The 16,143-nt window shown below is 45.5% G+C and overlaps 2 protein-coding genes across 3 annotated transcripts in view; both read right to left on the reverse strand.

The window, feature by feature from the left end:
- Positions 1-13,432, reverse strand: part of LOC311326910 (dynein axonemal heavy chain 17-like) — a gene marked incomplete at its 5' end in the record, with an annotated part of 33,528 nt that extends 20,096 nt beyond the window's left edge. Inside the window, 27 exons of the mRNA XM_084459889.1 lie at positions 226-352; positions 464-555; positions 685-909; positions 1,006-1,128; positions 1,498-1,620; positions 1,712-1,960; positions 2,071-2,196; positions 2,336-2,422; positions 2,554-2,670; positions 2,789-3,011; positions 3,144-3,313; positions 3,488-3,742; positions 4,455-4,640; positions 5,241-5,384; positions 5,473-5,610; positions 5,788-5,891; positions 6,527-6,635; positions 6,814-6,960; positions 7,119-7,314; positions 7,399-7,667; positions 7,785-7,901; positions 8,001-8,168; positions 8,375-8,461; positions 8,560-8,712; positions 8,962-9,087; positions 9,619-9,790; positions 13,386-13,432. Coding sequence (XP_084316015.1) covers positions 226-352; positions 464-555; positions 685-909; positions 1,006-1,128; positions 1,498-1,620; positions 1,712-1,960; positions 2,071-2,196; positions 2,336-2,422; positions 2,554-2,670; positions 2,789-3,011; positions 3,144-3,313; positions 3,488-3,742; positions 4,455-4,640; positions 5,241-5,384; positions 5,473-5,610; positions 5,788-5,891; positions 6,527-6,635; positions 6,814-6,960; positions 7,119-7,314; positions 7,399-7,667; positions 7,785-7,901; positions 8,001-8,168; positions 8,375-8,461; positions 8,560-8,712; positions 8,962-9,087; positions 9,619-9,790; positions 13,386-13,432 — 4,080 coding nt within the window. The remainder of the gene's footprint in view (positions 1-225; positions 353-463; positions 556-684; positions 910-1,005; positions 1,129-1,497; positions 1,621-1,711; positions 1,961-2,070; positions 2,197-2,335; positions 2,423-2,553; positions 2,671-2,788; positions 3,012-3,143; positions 3,314-3,487; positions 3,743-4,454; positions 4,641-5,240; positions 5,385-5,472; positions 5,611-5,787; positions 5,892-6,526; positions 6,636-6,813; positions 6,961-7,118; positions 7,315-7,398; positions 7,668-7,784; positions 7,902-8,000; positions 8,169-8,374; positions 8,462-8,559; positions 8,713-8,961; positions 9,088-9,618; positions 9,791-13,385) is intronic.
- Positions 13,433-13,434: 2 nt separating this feature from the next.
- The window catches only part of LOC311326729 (cytohesin-1-like), a 4,896-nt gene continuing 2,187 nt past the window's right edge, over positions 13,435-16,143 (reverse strand). For both annotated transcript variants that reach the window (XM_084459678.1, XM_084459677.1), the window contains exons 7-10: positions 15,329-15,405; positions 14,541-14,612; positions 14,267-14,421; positions 13,435-13,575 (exon numbers count right to left, since the gene is read on the reverse strand). In XM_084459678.1, coding sequence (XP_084315804.1) covers positions 13,500-13,575; positions 14,267-14,421; positions 14,541-14,612; positions 15,329-15,405 — 380 coding nt within the window. In that variant the 3' untranslated portion in view covers positions 13,435-13,499. The remainder of the gene's footprint in view (positions 13,576-14,266; positions 14,422-14,540; positions 14,613-15,328; positions 15,406-16,143) is intronic.

Genomic DNA, 16,143 nt, shown 5'->3' on the forward strand with positions numbered 1-16,143 from the left:
TTTGTGATTTGTCAGTAATGGTTTATGTCATCTGAGGCTGCTGTCTGTAGCTCTATGTAACATTTACTGTATTAGAATTGCTCAAAATCTTCCTCAACAGTACTGTGCGTTGGTTATGTACTGTTGTCAAAAACATGTTTGTTACTCCTTTTTCCTCTTGCATCCTCTTCCACCTTATGCTTGGAACGAGAGGAGTTGGAGTTTAAACTCAAGCTCACTGCATACCTCTACAGGGTTGTTCCCATTGGACAGGATGTCCAGCAGGTCAGCTGAGGACACAAAGTAGAACCTAGGGAAGGCCAAGCGCTTGGTCTCCAGGTACTCAGCCAGAGCCTTCTCACACGTCGCTAGTCTGGGGGCGGGAGCAAAGAGGGAAGTAGAACGCTTTCATTTCGCACCAAATACAGGTTTTTGACTCATTGATGTATTTTATCTTCCTACGATGATGTATTCATTTTCTCACCCTCTCTCCAAACTTTCCAGCTTCTCCAGTAGACCTTTCTTGTTGGTGGATTCGACCACATTGGTGACCTTTACTGCCTCAGACATGATTTCCTGGAGAGAAACCCAGAGTCAGAGCTGAGTCACCAAGCCTCTCATGAAACGGCATGCTGCTTTCTCACTCGAAAACTACAAAATCTGACCCAGTGTACAAATTTTGTGTCCAAAACAGCTTCTCCCAACCTTGAAGTCTGCGTCAATGCAGTCGAAGCGCTTGGAGTCCTCGGGCAGCTGAGCACGGATGTCCTCTGAGCCGATGAAGATGCTCTCCAGGTGGGTCCAGGTGCGCTGCACGTCGAACCAGATAGAGATGACCGAGTCGGCCGTGGAGAGCTTCCTCTGCCAGCCGGACACCTCCTCCAGGAAGTGGGCGATGTACTTGGAGGTCATCAGCGTCTGCAGCTGCACCTGCGGTCATCGCAGAAGAAGACGAGAGTTAACGGAGTCCAGGGAAACAGCAGTCCTTAGTGACTGCATCCTGACTGTCCATGCTGAGAGCTGTACCTGGTTGTCCTCCAGCGTCTCCACCAGCTCCTCGTTGGGTTTGAGCAGCATGGTGGCTGTGCGTCCGTGGGGCTCGTGCTCAAACACCATGGAACTCCAGGTGCTGTCCAGCTCGGCCAGGGTCTGAGAAGAAACAACAGCAGGGTTCAAACGATACGATACATGGGTCACGATATGATACGTTTCACGATACATTGCGATAAGATACAATACATTTTGTGATCATTTGCGATACATCATTTACTGAAGGCAGATTGTAACCCAATTCTATCCTTAATTTTCTATATCTATATCTATTCTGTGTCTTGTTCTGCATATTTTCCTTGTGGGATTTTTTTTACTTTTTAGTATCGCTGAAAAAAATATCACGACGTATCGCTGTATCGATTTTATTGCACAGCCCTAGCTCTAGCCCTAAAACCAACAATTGTAACATATCACATTTTAAACATATAGAACATATAGAATGCATTTGTGTACATGACTGCCTACCTTCTCCATCCCGGACTCTTTGACGGCCTTGTCCACGATGCTGCGCACCTCGTCCTCAAACTGGTGCAGGTTGAGCTTCAGCAGGTCCTCAAACGTGGTCCTCTCAGACATCTCAAACTTCACCTGTCGGAGGAGCAGTGTGAGTGACGTCCGTACTGCTGAGTTTACCTCGTCCAGCAGCGTGTAGATCCTATGTGTGGTGAGGCAGCGGCACCTTGGTGGCCATCATGAGCTGCAGCCAGTGGCGGTCTCTGATGGCGGGGTTCTGCAGCTCTCCCACGGCGCGCAGCGATGTCGTCATGTTCTTCACCATGCTGTCCAATCCGGTGAACGCGTCCCAGGCTCTCATCTCCTTGTCCAGGGACTTGATGTCCTTGGCGTATTTCTTGGTGTCCGTGTCCATGTTCTCCACGTTGATGTCCTTCCACAAGGTGGTCTTCCAGTTGTCCATGTTCCCCCGCACCTGCGTCCAGAGAATCCAGCGCTCACTGTGCAAATACTGTATCTCATGACCATCAATCACAATATGGATGATAACATGGCGTGACAGGGATATTGCGCGCTCCGTCTTACCAGCAGGATCATGTCCCACAGCTCTTTGAGAAGAACAATCTCTTTCTGGCAGGCTTTGAGTTGTTTGTAGTCGGGCACGTTCACCTCAAACAAGCTGGCGGATTTTGACAGCGCGTACATCTCTGCCTCCAATGCCGCAATTTCTATTTGAGACTGAAATCATGCACCGCACACACACACACACACACACACACACACCATAGTCAAGGTGTTTCCATATAGTAAATGTCATATAGGAGTCTTGAAGTGATGTTATGTCACTCACCTCATCAAGAGCATCATGTGGGTTTTCAAAAGAGAAGAGGAAGAACGGCTGCTGCCGGTACTTCTCCCTGAACTCATGCTGTGTGATCTGTGATAGGACGACGGCACGCAAACACCTTCACATTCTGCTCATTATTATTCAAATGCATCTGTGTTTCATTTCTTCATGTTGGTGGATAAGTTCATAAAGTCTATAAATATAAGTGCTTGTGAAGATACCTCAAACTGCTGGCACTTCCTACGAATGATGTTGACCTCATGTGCCTGCAGTGGAGCTACGTTCTGCTTGACTTGGAGGGATGTTTTTTTAACGTTATTCCAGTGTTCTGGAAGATCCTATGGACACAAAGGACATCTACTATAGATCTATGGTGTTATAAGAAAGATGATGTAATCTGGAGGATCACTCTATCCAAGCGAGAGGCCCTGCTGGAACAGTCCACTATGCTCAAACCTGTAGGTGTGCATGGACCTCGTCAGGCAACTCCTCTTTGTACTCTTTGAGGAACTCGATGGTCTCTTTGAGGGGGGCGAACATGTTGTCTGTGGCCGACTGTCTGTCCTTCACCCTCATCAGGTGACCCATGACCCCCACCAGCCCTCGGTAGTCTCCCTCCTCTACTGTCACAGTTAGCCCCGCCTTCACCTCCTTGATGAAGCCATCCAGGTCCATCAGGCTGGACACACACACACACACACACACACACACACACACACACACACACACAGTGTTAGTTCCTACATTAGTTCCTACAGTTAACTCAGTCGCAACTTGTTTGAAAGGAAGAGTGTTTAACTATTACAGGTACCTGTTGGTGACTCTGTCAATGAGGAACTGTTTGAACATGAGACTCCAGCGTTTGATGGTGTGAAGCAGAGTGTGTTTGAAAGGACGGATGTCTATCTGGAGCCAGCGTTGGAGCACCTTGTAGTTCTCCAGTTTGCTCACCTCTCTGTAGAGGTTCTCATATGTGTCTATCTGCAAGGACACAGACACACACACACACACACACACATTTCAGCGGTATGTTTCTTAAGTGAGGATTACTGTGTTTTGCTGGATTTATGAAATAAAGAAAACATAAAACCTCTCTAAATATCATTACATTACATTACAGTCATTTAGCGGACGCTTTTATCCAAAATATCCTACCTGCTCCTTGAACTCTTTGAGTGTGGGAGGGTTTTTGGGCACGGCCTCGTCTCCGTGGGCCTCGATCTCCTCCGGCGTCAGGACCTTGCCGTAGAGCAGGAACTGCTCCATGAACTCCTCCCTGTCGTCCTGCCACAGGTAGGCGTACCTGTACAGCCCCTCCCTGTACTGCTCCCCCTCCGCCATGGCCCCCACCACCTGCTGCAGGATGTCCTCCCGCAGGTCGTTCAGGTCGGACATCTCGTCCAGCTCCAGCTGGGGCACACAGAGAGAGAGAGAGACTCAGGATTCAGGCAATCAGTCAATACTGCTTGTCCAGTGTAAGGATATCTACAGTACCTACACTGGATATACATACAGCATGATACAGTAGTATTGTATATCGTGGTGAATATACAGTGTAATGGAAATTCTGTGTTATTAGATACTAGACCTGAGCTAGATCTCTTTAACTAGAACTCTTTAACAGTGTCTGCTGTTTAGGCCACAGAACTGGCCTCTCATACCTTGGCTAGAGAAAGAATGCTGTGTGCTTTGTAATCGTATATTTTTGTAGGAGTAACTGTCTGTGCTCGCGCCCCAGCCTTGCCGGTCTCTCTGCAGACAAAACAGGAATCCAGCTGGACTGGGGGGTGGGAAGCGAGGGCTGGGAAGTAACTCAGACACCGAGGGTTCTCTCTTTGACTGTATAAATGGTGACTGTAACCGCAGATCTGGGACGCCATTTCTCACACTGCAGACTGCTGTGTGCATGAAGCAACTGAGATTTGACGGTCCCCTTCTCCAGATGGGTTATTGGGGGTGTTTGTATGTTATTGTGCTGTTTGTATGTATTGTATGTGGCTACTATGCTGCTTGCATGTAATAAACTTTGTTAAACGTTGGCACTGAATCTCTCCTGAACTCTGTGACAGAAATGTCCACAACAACAGTCAAATCACAGAAGAGTTGAGGTTCAACTGCTTACTTGATAGGAGATGTTGTGGGTCGACGATATCCGTGGAACCAGATGTGCAGCGTTATACACATCGCTGACGAGACTCTCAACGAGGTCGTAGAAGCCGTTAGCTATGCCATAGCTTAGGGAGGGGTAAAACGAGGTGTCTTCGTCCTCTAGCTCAAAACGCACCTCAAACAGGGGGTCTTTGCTTGACTGCAAGTCAAAACGAGATAACGGTAAAAAGCAACGCAAAAGGAATACACAGAAGTGACAAATAATTCACTATATGCACAACTCCAGTACTTCCTGAAATTAGACATGCTTCTCTATTTCCTGTCTCACACTATTGGATGAAATGATTATTCAGGTGTGCCTGATCATTGTGCTGCAGTCAGGCACACCTGATTAATCACTTCATCCAATAGTGTAGGACAGGAAATAGAGAAGCATGTCTAATTTCAGGAAGTACTGGCGTTGTGCAATTGGCTAATAGGCCACACTGGTCCGTAAGAAAATGGATAGAATATATATATATATATATGAATGTGTTCGCTGTTCATATAGAATATTGTACCATTCAGGCACAATACTTCTGAGACCAAAGTGTCCTTGTTGCTCTCATTGGTGAAAAGGATGATTATGTCTCAGTCTGTCCCGCAAGAGTTTGACTCTTCCGAACGAAAGTCAAATCCATACGGACACATTGTCTCTGTGTTCGTCAATTGATGGCTCCCCTGAAGAATGAATTGGACCTGACAGATACGGAAAACAACGGATGGACTAGTGTGGCCGGGTCTATACTTGCATTTATACCTCGGCGTGCATATTACTGGCCAGGAACTGGAGAGACACATGGATGACTTTGAAGAATCCTTCCAACAGTTTGTCATCAATGTAGTCAACGTACGCCTTCCAGGACGCTGTGCTGTCATCAGCTCTGAACAGCATCTTATTCTCCTGGTGAGCCAAAGCACAGGAACACATCACACAGTCGCCCATCACTGATTCACTGCTAAGTTTGTTTAACAACAGGCCCTTACAGTACCTCAATTAGTGTCTGCAGTTTCACCCCAGACTGTGTTATAGAGGTGTATTTCTTGTTTATGGCTGCTTGTCTTCCATCCAGGTCCAGAAGAAAGTCTTTGTTGTCCTTCCTCTCGAACATTGGGCTCACAGACCACCCCTGCATGCACACACATGGACAAGCCATCTCACACTCTCATTAGTGGTCCTGATGAACAACGTCGTAGGTATCCATAGACCTTTCAAAGGCTGTTTGAATCCTCACAGACAAACCAGTCTGGCTGTATATGTTTACGACACATTCTGTTTACTGGCAATCACACAGGCAGTATGTCACCTTCATGATGTGATGCATGGCCTCCACATTGGCCTTGGCCTGGTTGATTCTGCTCTCAAAGTCGTGCAGCGTGTCTCTCATCTGCTGGATGTTCTCCCACACACCTGGAGATCAGACGTCATCAACGACTCTTATCACACTCTCCACACAGCTACATCAGTGATGATGCTATCATTCAGCAAATGAGTCATCCCCGCAGCTGAGTCCTTGTTGTCCCCCTCAGGCTGCATGTCCACTAGACACTGACGCACAAACACCGTTTCTCGTGCCCGCTGTCCCTCCCACGGCTGAATAGCTCTTGGGCGTTTCACTCGGTTTCACTTTCTGTCACCCGCCGACATTATCAGTTAACTCAAATGTGTCTGTAGGATTGTTAATATGCTGCTTTATTACATTTTAATGCCATTTCAGGCGAGAAAGTAAGGATGTACAGTAGATTCTCAATATGTGGTCAGTTTATCGAAATAAGCCCCGACTTCCACGTTTGGGGAGATTGCTGGCAGGGTCTGTTTGCCTCTTTCACTTTTCCCCTCTCCTGATTGGACACACCATGCGAAATTCGCCTGGAATCTGCATAAAATATACGTCCAGCCAATTTTATGCTAATTTGAAGGGTGTAGACCGCCCACGTCTTGCATCGTCCATTTTCCAATTTCACTCCGCATTACTTTTGAACAGGCTTGAGATTTTCATTGCGCTTCAGTTATGACATGCAGTGTCAGACTGTGCTGTGCTTTACCTTCACTGTTCCAGCTCAGAGTGCTCTCAGCCAGGGATAATTTCTCATCAATGCCCTTCAGCTCCTCCTTGATGAGTGGGAACTCCACTGGGAGAACTGTGGCTAGGATCTGGATGGAGAAGATGTCCTCTAATGCCATTACATGTTCTAGTTGTGTTTTACAGAAGTACATGATAATATTTCTCCACACAATTTAAATCTTTCTACTAACGCTAGTAGGTAATTCCAGTGTACACCTTAACATAGTTATAATCCTCTCCCCTGATCACATATGTTGTGTCCAATACCTGATTGTACCAGGATACAATGAGGTCAAGGTTGCCCACATATTTCCTGAATGTTTCATTCTGAGCAAATACTGCTGCTGCGCTGGGAGGGACGTCTTCCTGGCCCTGGATGGTCAGATACTTCACCTCCCTCAGAACCGCCACCAGCTGGGGAAGATACAGCGTGAGAAGAGAGAGAGAGGGAGAGAGAGAGAGGGGGGGGGGGGGGGGGTGGGTAATTATTCCTATTCCTTTTTCCTTAGTTTAGTGGGGAGATTGAAGACTGTGTTGAGTTGTGCTGTGTATTGAATGGCTGTGCTCCAGACCTGCTTGTTGAAGTTGACACTGAGGACATTGTTTTTGGGGCTGCGGAGCAGCAGTGGCTGGTCCAGGTTGAACTGGCAGTCTTTATCCACCCTGTACGTCCACTCACAGTACACCTGCTCACAGTGCTGCTGCAGAAGCCCGATCATCTCCTCATACTTCAACAACACCAGCTTGGCCTCATCGGTCTCCATGCACCTAAACACAACACAGAAGAGACATTAGTTATGACACACTGTAAGCCAAATGTCCTACGGTGCTACTGTATCTCATAGAACATACGAGTGGTGTATAGCCTTGAAGCTCTTCATAGGGATCTGGATACGGTCTCTAAGCTCCTGGGCCCATCTAAGCTGGCCTGCGATGTGGGGCATGTTCTTGGCAATGGGCGGGATGCCTTTGCCCAGCTCCACGGCTGCCATCTGGGCATCGTACACCAGCTTGGTTCGGTCTAGCTCCGAACTGAACATCTCCACCAGCGCCTTGTACTTGCAGGAAATCTGGGCCTCGATGTGAGGCCGCTCCAGGATGAAACCAAACATGTCCAACAGCTGCAGGAGAAAAGCACATACATCTGTTAGACGACAACAGGATGGTACGGTAGCTATCATTACCCTGTGTAACCCTGCTAGAGCAGCATGCTGTCCATCCTTCCGGCCTGATCTCACCTTAACAGCAGACTCTGTAGAAGCACAGTCATCAAAGGCCTGGCAGAGGATGGTACCCAGCCGTCTCTCAAAGTCTGTTATCTGCTCCTGGAACTGCTTAAAGTTCTCATCAAAGCTCTGTGGTGAGGTAACAGCATTCTGTTAAACACAGCTGGGGGTTTAGTCTCCAATGAATTGACAAAATCTTCAAGCATAGCCATCAACTGCAATTCTTACCTTGTCATTTGTGTCTATAGCGTCATATTTGCACTCTGCGAATATTTTATTAAGCTCTAGAAACTCCTCATAGATGCTGAAGACCATGGTTCCCAAGGTACTCCCCCGGACCCCCTGGATATCCACCTTCTCCAGCTTGAACAGCTCCACCGACACAGAATACACCTCCTGACAAGAGGGGCACAAGTCTGCCCGATGTTTGACTGTGTGTTTATGTGTGTGTGTGTGTGTGTGTGTGTGTGTGTGTGTGTGTGTGTGTAGCAGTAAAGAACATTGGCAGATCAATGTGTGTGCGTGTGTGTGTGTGTGTGTGTGTGTGTGTGTGTGTGTGTGTGTGTGTGTGTGTGTGTGTGTGAAGCAGAGAAGAGCCAAACCTCTATGGTCCGCAAACGCTGTAGGAAGGCATCCAGCCGAGTAAAGACCAGGTTTGATGGGAAATCCCAGTTCTTGGTGTTTCCATTCTACAGGACACAGTAACACAGAGGAACAGATGACGTGACATTTGATAAAAATCCAAGTCAAGTGTGTGTTGTCATGTATCTGTACTGTGTTTACTGACTTTGAAGTACTTCTCCATGTCCACTTTACACTTGTCGTAAGTATCTCTGAGTGTCACCAGGGTGATGATGCTCATTCTGATGCTGGCAAGCATCTCATCTATCTCCCCCTGAAGTCCCTTCATCACCTCTTCTGGTCCTAGGAAGCTCCTTGTCTGTAGCGCAAAGCAGAATCATGTGGTCATTGGTCAATCATCCTGATTATGTGTCATATCAATATTAATTTGCTACAATTCTGACGTCTGTGAGTTGAGTCTTTATGAACTATCAAATACGTATGCTTTTATGGAGTGGTAATTATGGCAAATACATTTGGATAATAAGCAATTGTATAATAAAGGATGACATTTCATGCTTTGGTGAGACAAACACCAAACAGACATTGACATGCGTGGTCCAGCTACCATTTCAATGTACAAGTTGCAGATCTCTTGAAGGATGACGATGATCCTGGCTGGGTTACTGTAGTACTCGGAGTTGGACCAGGTCAGACAAACAGTGTGCATCACTGCCCCTACATAGGTCGTCAGCTGGAAACAGAACATTGAATGACAGTGTGATATATGAAGTGCAACATACAGCACTGTAATCACGAGTCTAAATACGAAACTATTTTCACCTGTGAGTATTCCAACTCTTCAATCTCATCAAGCATCTTTTGTAGTGGCTTCAGATACATCACGATATCCCGTGCTTCCTTCAGGCCTAGAACAGGATGAATGAATCCATAATAATCCATAAAATTTTCACATTATGCTCAAATGGGGAAAATCACACTGTAAGTGAACCCTCAAGTGTTACCTTCTTTGACATCGTTGTATATGCTCTTCAAAGCAGGCCAGTAGGCGCTTGCTGAAGTTTCCACTATCTCTGCCAGTTTGCGCACTTTGGGATTCATCAGCTGGAAAATGGATAATAAAAGCTGTCAGAAGGCTGCTCTGTCCATTTTGAACCATTAGATGACAACAATTATCAGCACCGTGGACAGCTCCTAGTCCATGTCACTCTTCTGAGCAGCGCCAACAGACACTGCAAAGATCCAAACTATAAAATTGGTTTACCTGTGTGTATATACACTCAAGATTCATCTGTCTGTTGTTCCAAAAGTCAAACTCCGCTTTAGGCAGAGGATTGAGTCCGTCCAATATTGGCTGTGCCGAGTCTTTACTCAGAACCCCAGTCACCTGGTGAGTCCAGTCGATGATCACAGTTTCAAACGCATAGATCAACTTGCTATCAATGGCACGGGATAACCTGTTACGAGAAAATGTACATTTTAGGTGTTGGGCTACTCAATCAATCAATCAAAGCTTTATTTATATAGGCCTAGCGCATTTCATACCCAGAGGCAACATGCGCTTTACAGAGAACAAGGGAGGTGGGCAGACATCCCACCCCTATATATTCCAGAGGGAAGCAAAAAAAACAGTAATCACCCGGGGGCCAGATAAGTGAGCTGTAAAAATTCTTCCCTGACCCCTCTCAACGAGGCGATCGAGCAAGCTCCTGGAGTATGTTTGTCTACCGGCTAAGAACATTTATAGAGCAATAAATAACATTAAATTACATTTTCAGAGTAAGAGAGGCTAATAACATCATAGGAGAGACATGGCAAACATTGGTGTATGTCTGTGTGTGCATAAATGTGCCTGGGCCCAGATAGAGGCAGGGGTCAGGGGTAGGATCGGGGTAGGAAAAGGATACTAAACTGCTCTGTCACTTTTGTGAGGTCAGGTTATGGTTATAGGTTGATTGATTGATTGATTGATTGATTGATAGGTACCGGTGTTGCGAATCTCCAAGAGCATCTGTGTTTTCTGGTAGTGGCAGAAATGTCCTGCCTTTGATTTGACCCCCAACGACGAATACCTCATTCTTCAGTTTGTGTGCATGACGAGACACGTCGTCGGAAACCACTTTTGGCCAGCGTTTGATATTAGATTTATTTTTGTGTAAAGAGTACACAATCTGCAGGGACACAAAGTAGACCAAGTTATCTTACAGTAGCCTCCCACTGAGCAAAAACACGTCTAAAAGACGTCTTTTTTGTCTTTTTCGGACGTCCAAAGACATCCAATTAGGAGCCAGAATGAATTATTTTTTTAACGTTCAGATATTGAACCCGTTCTGCACGTCCACATACGTCTTAGAGGGGTCCAAGCCAGACGTGTGAATATTGAGGGGTCCAGCAGACGAACACACGGGGTTCAGGACCGATGGACGTTATTAAGACGTGATCTGAACGTCATTACGTAACGTAACATTACTTGCCTCCTCTGTCACGGCAATAGCAACATCCACGGGGGAATTTGAGACGTCTCCAACAAATACATGTTTAATATTGTCTTTTGTTATAACCTCTGTGTCCCTCTTGATAAAATATACAGATTTGTTTTTGATATTTTGAGGGAATCCATGGCTGGAAAAAAGTTGGTTGGCAGCATTCAAAGAAATAACAAGGCTGAGGTAATCCGATTTCCCAAAGAAATTGCTAATGATAGTTCGGTTGTCCTCCCCCGCTATAAACTTATGCCATTTGTCTTGCTTCAGTTTCAACGTCTTTAAAGTGACATCCTGTAAGAAGTCTATTCTTTTGTCTTCTCCCTCCATCCCAGAGCAGGTTTGAGCTATCACTACTGTAGCTTTTCCTAACCTATTTATCTACCGTTAATAACCGTCAGTTTGCTGCTCATCTTCCAACTGAAAACCGTTGAACATTCAAAAATTTAAAAACGAAGAAAAAGACATCCTCGAGCTCAGAATCTTCATTCAAACAAGCTAACGGCTTGAGCTCGAGATGTGGACAAAATCATCAACGGTTCTGCTTCCGTGTCTGAGGAAGTTGTCACTTGGAAGTTGGATTTAAAGCTCCTCAAAACTCCTTAAAAATACAATTATTTTTATACTGATCCCATCGGATCCCAGTGTGTTTTATTATTACCAGCCTGAATACATCAACAGTTTGGGGACCCCATGTGAGCAACAGCGGGGTCAGCTCTATGTTCCCACAGCCCATTGGTCCCACATTACTAAAACCTTTTTTTTTTTAATTTTTATTAGGCCCAATGGTCCCACAGCCCATTGGTCCCACATTACTAAGACTTTTTTTTTTCTTTCTCAAAATTAGGCCCAATGGTCCCACAACCCAAAAAAGTCAAGTAATGTGGGACCAATGGGCTGTGGGACCATTTGGCCTAATTTTGAAGAAAAGAAAAAAAAGTAAATTGAGAGTTTAACATGTTTTTTGAATGATTTTTCAAGGTGCCCACCCACATCCATTGTATGACCAAAATAGTGGTAGAGCAATTATAAGACTTTCTCAAAAGTGCTAGTTTTGTCAACGTTTTGATCTGAAACATTGTATATGATCATAAGTAAACAGGGCTAAACATGCATTTTCCCTTTACTACTCCTTTAAGGCTCAGCAAACAGGGACCCCCCAGTGAATAATTTCCACCACTGCCTACTGTACACCAGTATGACGCATACTGTACGTCAAAAGAAATGCCCCCTCTTTGGCCAAAGCAGTGCTATTCCAGGAGTTTTCAGAAAATAATAAATAATGCATTCTGAAAAGTATTTATTTCTGTGCAAGCTGACATGTAATATAATAGTCTGAAATCAAATGAATAAAACATGGCACTCTTTAAAGAAATGTGTAGACTTATAAGACAAAATACGTTTTTTTACAATAAATTATAAGCAGTCTTGATAAATAAACAAATGGCATTCAAGCATCAAGCGTCAAACCTGAATAATCAATATCAGTGCATTGAGAACAAAGTAACAGAAAAAACACAGGGGCAATTATCTGGTCATTATTACCACTGCCATCCACACAAATTGCTCTCAAATCTAAGGATAATGAAATAAAACACGTCACACTGAGCATTCTAACTAACAGTGTAACAGAAGACTGAAAATACCTTCAGGGTTCAACAGAATGATTTTGAAATGATACTTAATTCTTTAGCAGAGAACCTCATTCTCCACTCATTCTCCAGTTCTTAAGACCAGATGTCCTTCTTTTCTCCAGTAATTCCAGTGCAATAACTCTTCCAGCAGTTGTGGCGAGGCCATCTACAACCACAACAGTTGTCCTCATTCTTTATAAAACTTTACCCAAACACTCACTGCCTTCATCTTGATTGGAATACAGGATTCTGAATTTTTGAGTATCGCTGAACGAGTTAAATTATGTTACTGTACTTTGTCTCAAACTACTTACTGTCTAAAACGACTTGTTCCCACTGACCTCTTGACATTCTCTCTAGTATCTCTCCTCCTTTTCTCTGTCTCTCATTTGTGCTTTCCCTCACATTTCCATAAATGTGCATCTGTAACAACAAATGTGTTACCGAGTAGAAATCACTACAATGGAAACATTTCTGCATATCATACAACCAAATACAGTACATATACATATATAGCATGAGAAGAGAGGTGAAAGAGAGACTTGCTGAAGGAATCCTGAGAGAGACATCCAGTAGTAATGTGAAAGTAATATGAAAATGAAACCCTCAAAAAAGAGGTTTGTGTAAAATTAGGTCCATGATCATTTATGGTAATCTTTAACAAACCACATTAAGAAAATTTAAATAAAAAAACAAACAAACAAAAAAAAGTCCAGTTAGACCTGTTGAGATGAGTGAGTGTGTGTGTGTTTGTGTGTGTTTGTGTGTGTCTGTGTGTGTCTGTGTGTGTCTGTGTGTGTCTGTGTGTGTGTGTGTGTCAGGGGGAGACGAAGGAGGCACGGGAGATGCATCGATAACAGGAAAACGGTCCAGTCCGGTAAATCCCATTGTGTCCTAAACCAGACTGCTTCCACCTAAAGGTTGGTGGTGCAGAGTGCAGGTCCGTGTGGTGCAGGTCCATATCCCGCAGACTGGGGTTGGTCAGTGAGGCCTGTGCTCCTGATCCAGCGTTGCAGCCTGGGCCTCGCCTAAAGCCCGTTCAGGGAGATCTTCTTCTTCCGGGCAGCCAGCATCTCATAGAATGGGTCTTTGCTTATGGCAGCTCTGGATAACGGGGGAGAGGAGGATGAGAGAGAGAGAGGATGAGAGACAGCTTTACACAGGAGATAAGATCCTCAATAGTTCACAAAACAGTCCTCGCTGTATATAAAACAAAAGTGGGAACGGGAAAGTATATTAACATTGTCTGAGGAGGAGTGGGAAAAGCTTTCTTTTCCAATAAAAACCTAAATTTAAATTAAAAAAAATAAAATAAAAAAGATTCTGAATAGTTGATCATGCTCAGGGGACAGGATCATGTTCAGGGGTCAGGGGTCAGGATCATGGTCAGGGGTCAGGATCATGTTCAGGGGTCAGGATGATGTTCAGGGGTCAGGGGTCAGGATGATGTTCAGGGGTCAGGATCATGCTCAGGGGACAGGATGATGCTCAGGGGTCAGGATCATGTTCAGGGGTCAGGATCATGTTCAGGGGTCAGGGGTCAGGATGATGTTCAGGGGTCAGGATCATGTTCAGGGGTCAGGGGTCAGGATGATGCTCAGGGGTCAGGATCATGTTCAGGGGTCAGGGGTCAGGATCATGTTCAGGGGTCAAGGGTCAGGATCATGTTCAGGGGTCAGGATCATGTTCAGGGGTCAGGATCATGTTCAGGGGTCAGGGGTCAGGATCATGTTCAGGGGTCAGGATCATGTTCAGGGGTCAGGGGTCAGGATCATGTTCAGGGGTCAGGACTCACTTGATGCTGTTGATCCACTCATCCTTCTCCTCCACAGTGGGGGCGGAAATTCTGTAGACGGTGTGGTTGCCCTCGACAACGCGGCCGTCGGCCTCAGTCTTGCACGCCTTGATGACCTGATCCTTGTGGTCTGGGATGTACAGCTCAAAACAGTTCTGGGAGAGAGAGGGAGAGAGAGAGGGGTGAGGGGTCAGACTGCTTCCTGGAGAAAACTAAAGAGAAAGGTCAGGGGAACGGGCTGAAGAGCTGACCAGGGAGAAGAGGAAGAACTTACTGGCTTCTTAGAGTCATCCACTTCTCTGATACTCAGATTCTCCAGAGGAATGATCCCTCTGGGCTCCTTATCCTGAGAGAGAGAGAGAGAGAGAGAGAGAGAGAGAGAGAGAGAGACAGAGAGAGAGACAGAGAGAGAGAGAGAGAGAGAGAGGGAGAGAGAGACAGAGAGAGAGACAGAGAGAGAGAAACAGAGCGAGAGAGAGAGAGAGAGAGAGAGAGAGACAGACAGACAGAGAGAGAGAGAGAGAGAGACAGAGAGAGAGAGAGAGAGAGAGAGAGAGAGACAGAGAGAGACAGAGAGAGAGAGAGAGACAGAGAGAGAGAGAGAGAGAGAGAGAGAGAGAGAGAGAGAGACAGAGACAGAGAGAGGGGGGTGATAGAGAGGGAATATGAGGATACAATTGCTACTGAAAGTAATGATCAGAAAATCTGATGAGAAACAGGGGATTAAGGCGTGGCAGAGTTCCTGTGCAGTACTCCACATTAATAAAGAGAGTTTCTGTGCAGTACTCCACATTAATAAAGAGAGTTCCTGTGCAGTACTCCACATTAATGAAGAGAGTTTCTGTGCAGTACTCCACATTAATAAAGAGAGTTTCTGTGCAGTACTCCACATTAATGAAGAGAGTTTCTGTGCAGTACTCCACATTAATAAAGAGAGTTCCTGTGCAGTACTCCACATTAATGAAGAGAGTTTCTGTGCAGTACTCCACATTAATAAAGAGAGTTTCTGTGCAGTACTCCACATTAATAAAGAGGCACTTGAATACTAGTACTGTGGCTCACCGTAGTGTACTCAAAGTAGTAGAGGCAGCTATCTGTGAGAATGAACCATCGTCTCTTCCAGGTTTTCACTCGTCCACCTAAGGGGTCAAAGGTTAGGGGTTAGCCAGAGGCCCGGAGCTCACAGAAGCGGGGTTAGTGGTCAGAGCCGTAGAGCAGGGTGCAGGTTCACCAGGTGCTTGCCAGTATGGATGGAGCATTGGACCAACAGCAGAGCAGGTATGGACAGAGACACATGGCAGCACACTGATGGCACAAGTATTAGCCAGCAGCAGGCAGCAGCTGGTTAGTGGAGGGGGTGAGAAGCCGATTGGTTGATAGGGCTGAGGAGGTTCAACGCCGGTTGAGTTGGCAGGTAAATGAGCTCTACCAAGCTTTGCCTATTCAAAGCAGGGGCAGCACAGAGTGTCCCTCCCATGATTACCAGCCAGCTCCAGAGCACAGAGCTTCGATGCTAAATACCTTTAGATTGCACCTTTCATTCTGGAGGTTAACCCCCCTGTACGTACAGAGCCAGCATTCCGAATATTAATTGACTTTTCCCTATTAATTGACTTTTCCCTATATTACTAAAAAGCGCAGTTTCTCAGCTTCCAGGAACTGTTGGATTTTTTTTAGATTACATTTATTTATTTATTTTTTTGATTTTGTTTTGTTTACATTTTGCCTATGTCCTAAATATTGCCTTATATGCTGAGCCCGGGAGCTTGGTAAGACATGAGGTTGAACTCAGAGCTCAAAGCAGAGGCTAGGGGAACTCAAGCTTCCTTTTATACATACCTCCTGGAGACCCAACCCATGGAAAGAAGAAAATAGAC

Source organism: Borostomias antarcticus (assembly GCF_949987555.1).
Source record: "Borostomias antarcticus genome assembly, chromosome: 29".
NCBI lineage: Eukaryota > Metazoa > Chordata > Actinopteri > Stomiiformes > Stomiidae > Borostomias > Borostomias antarcticus.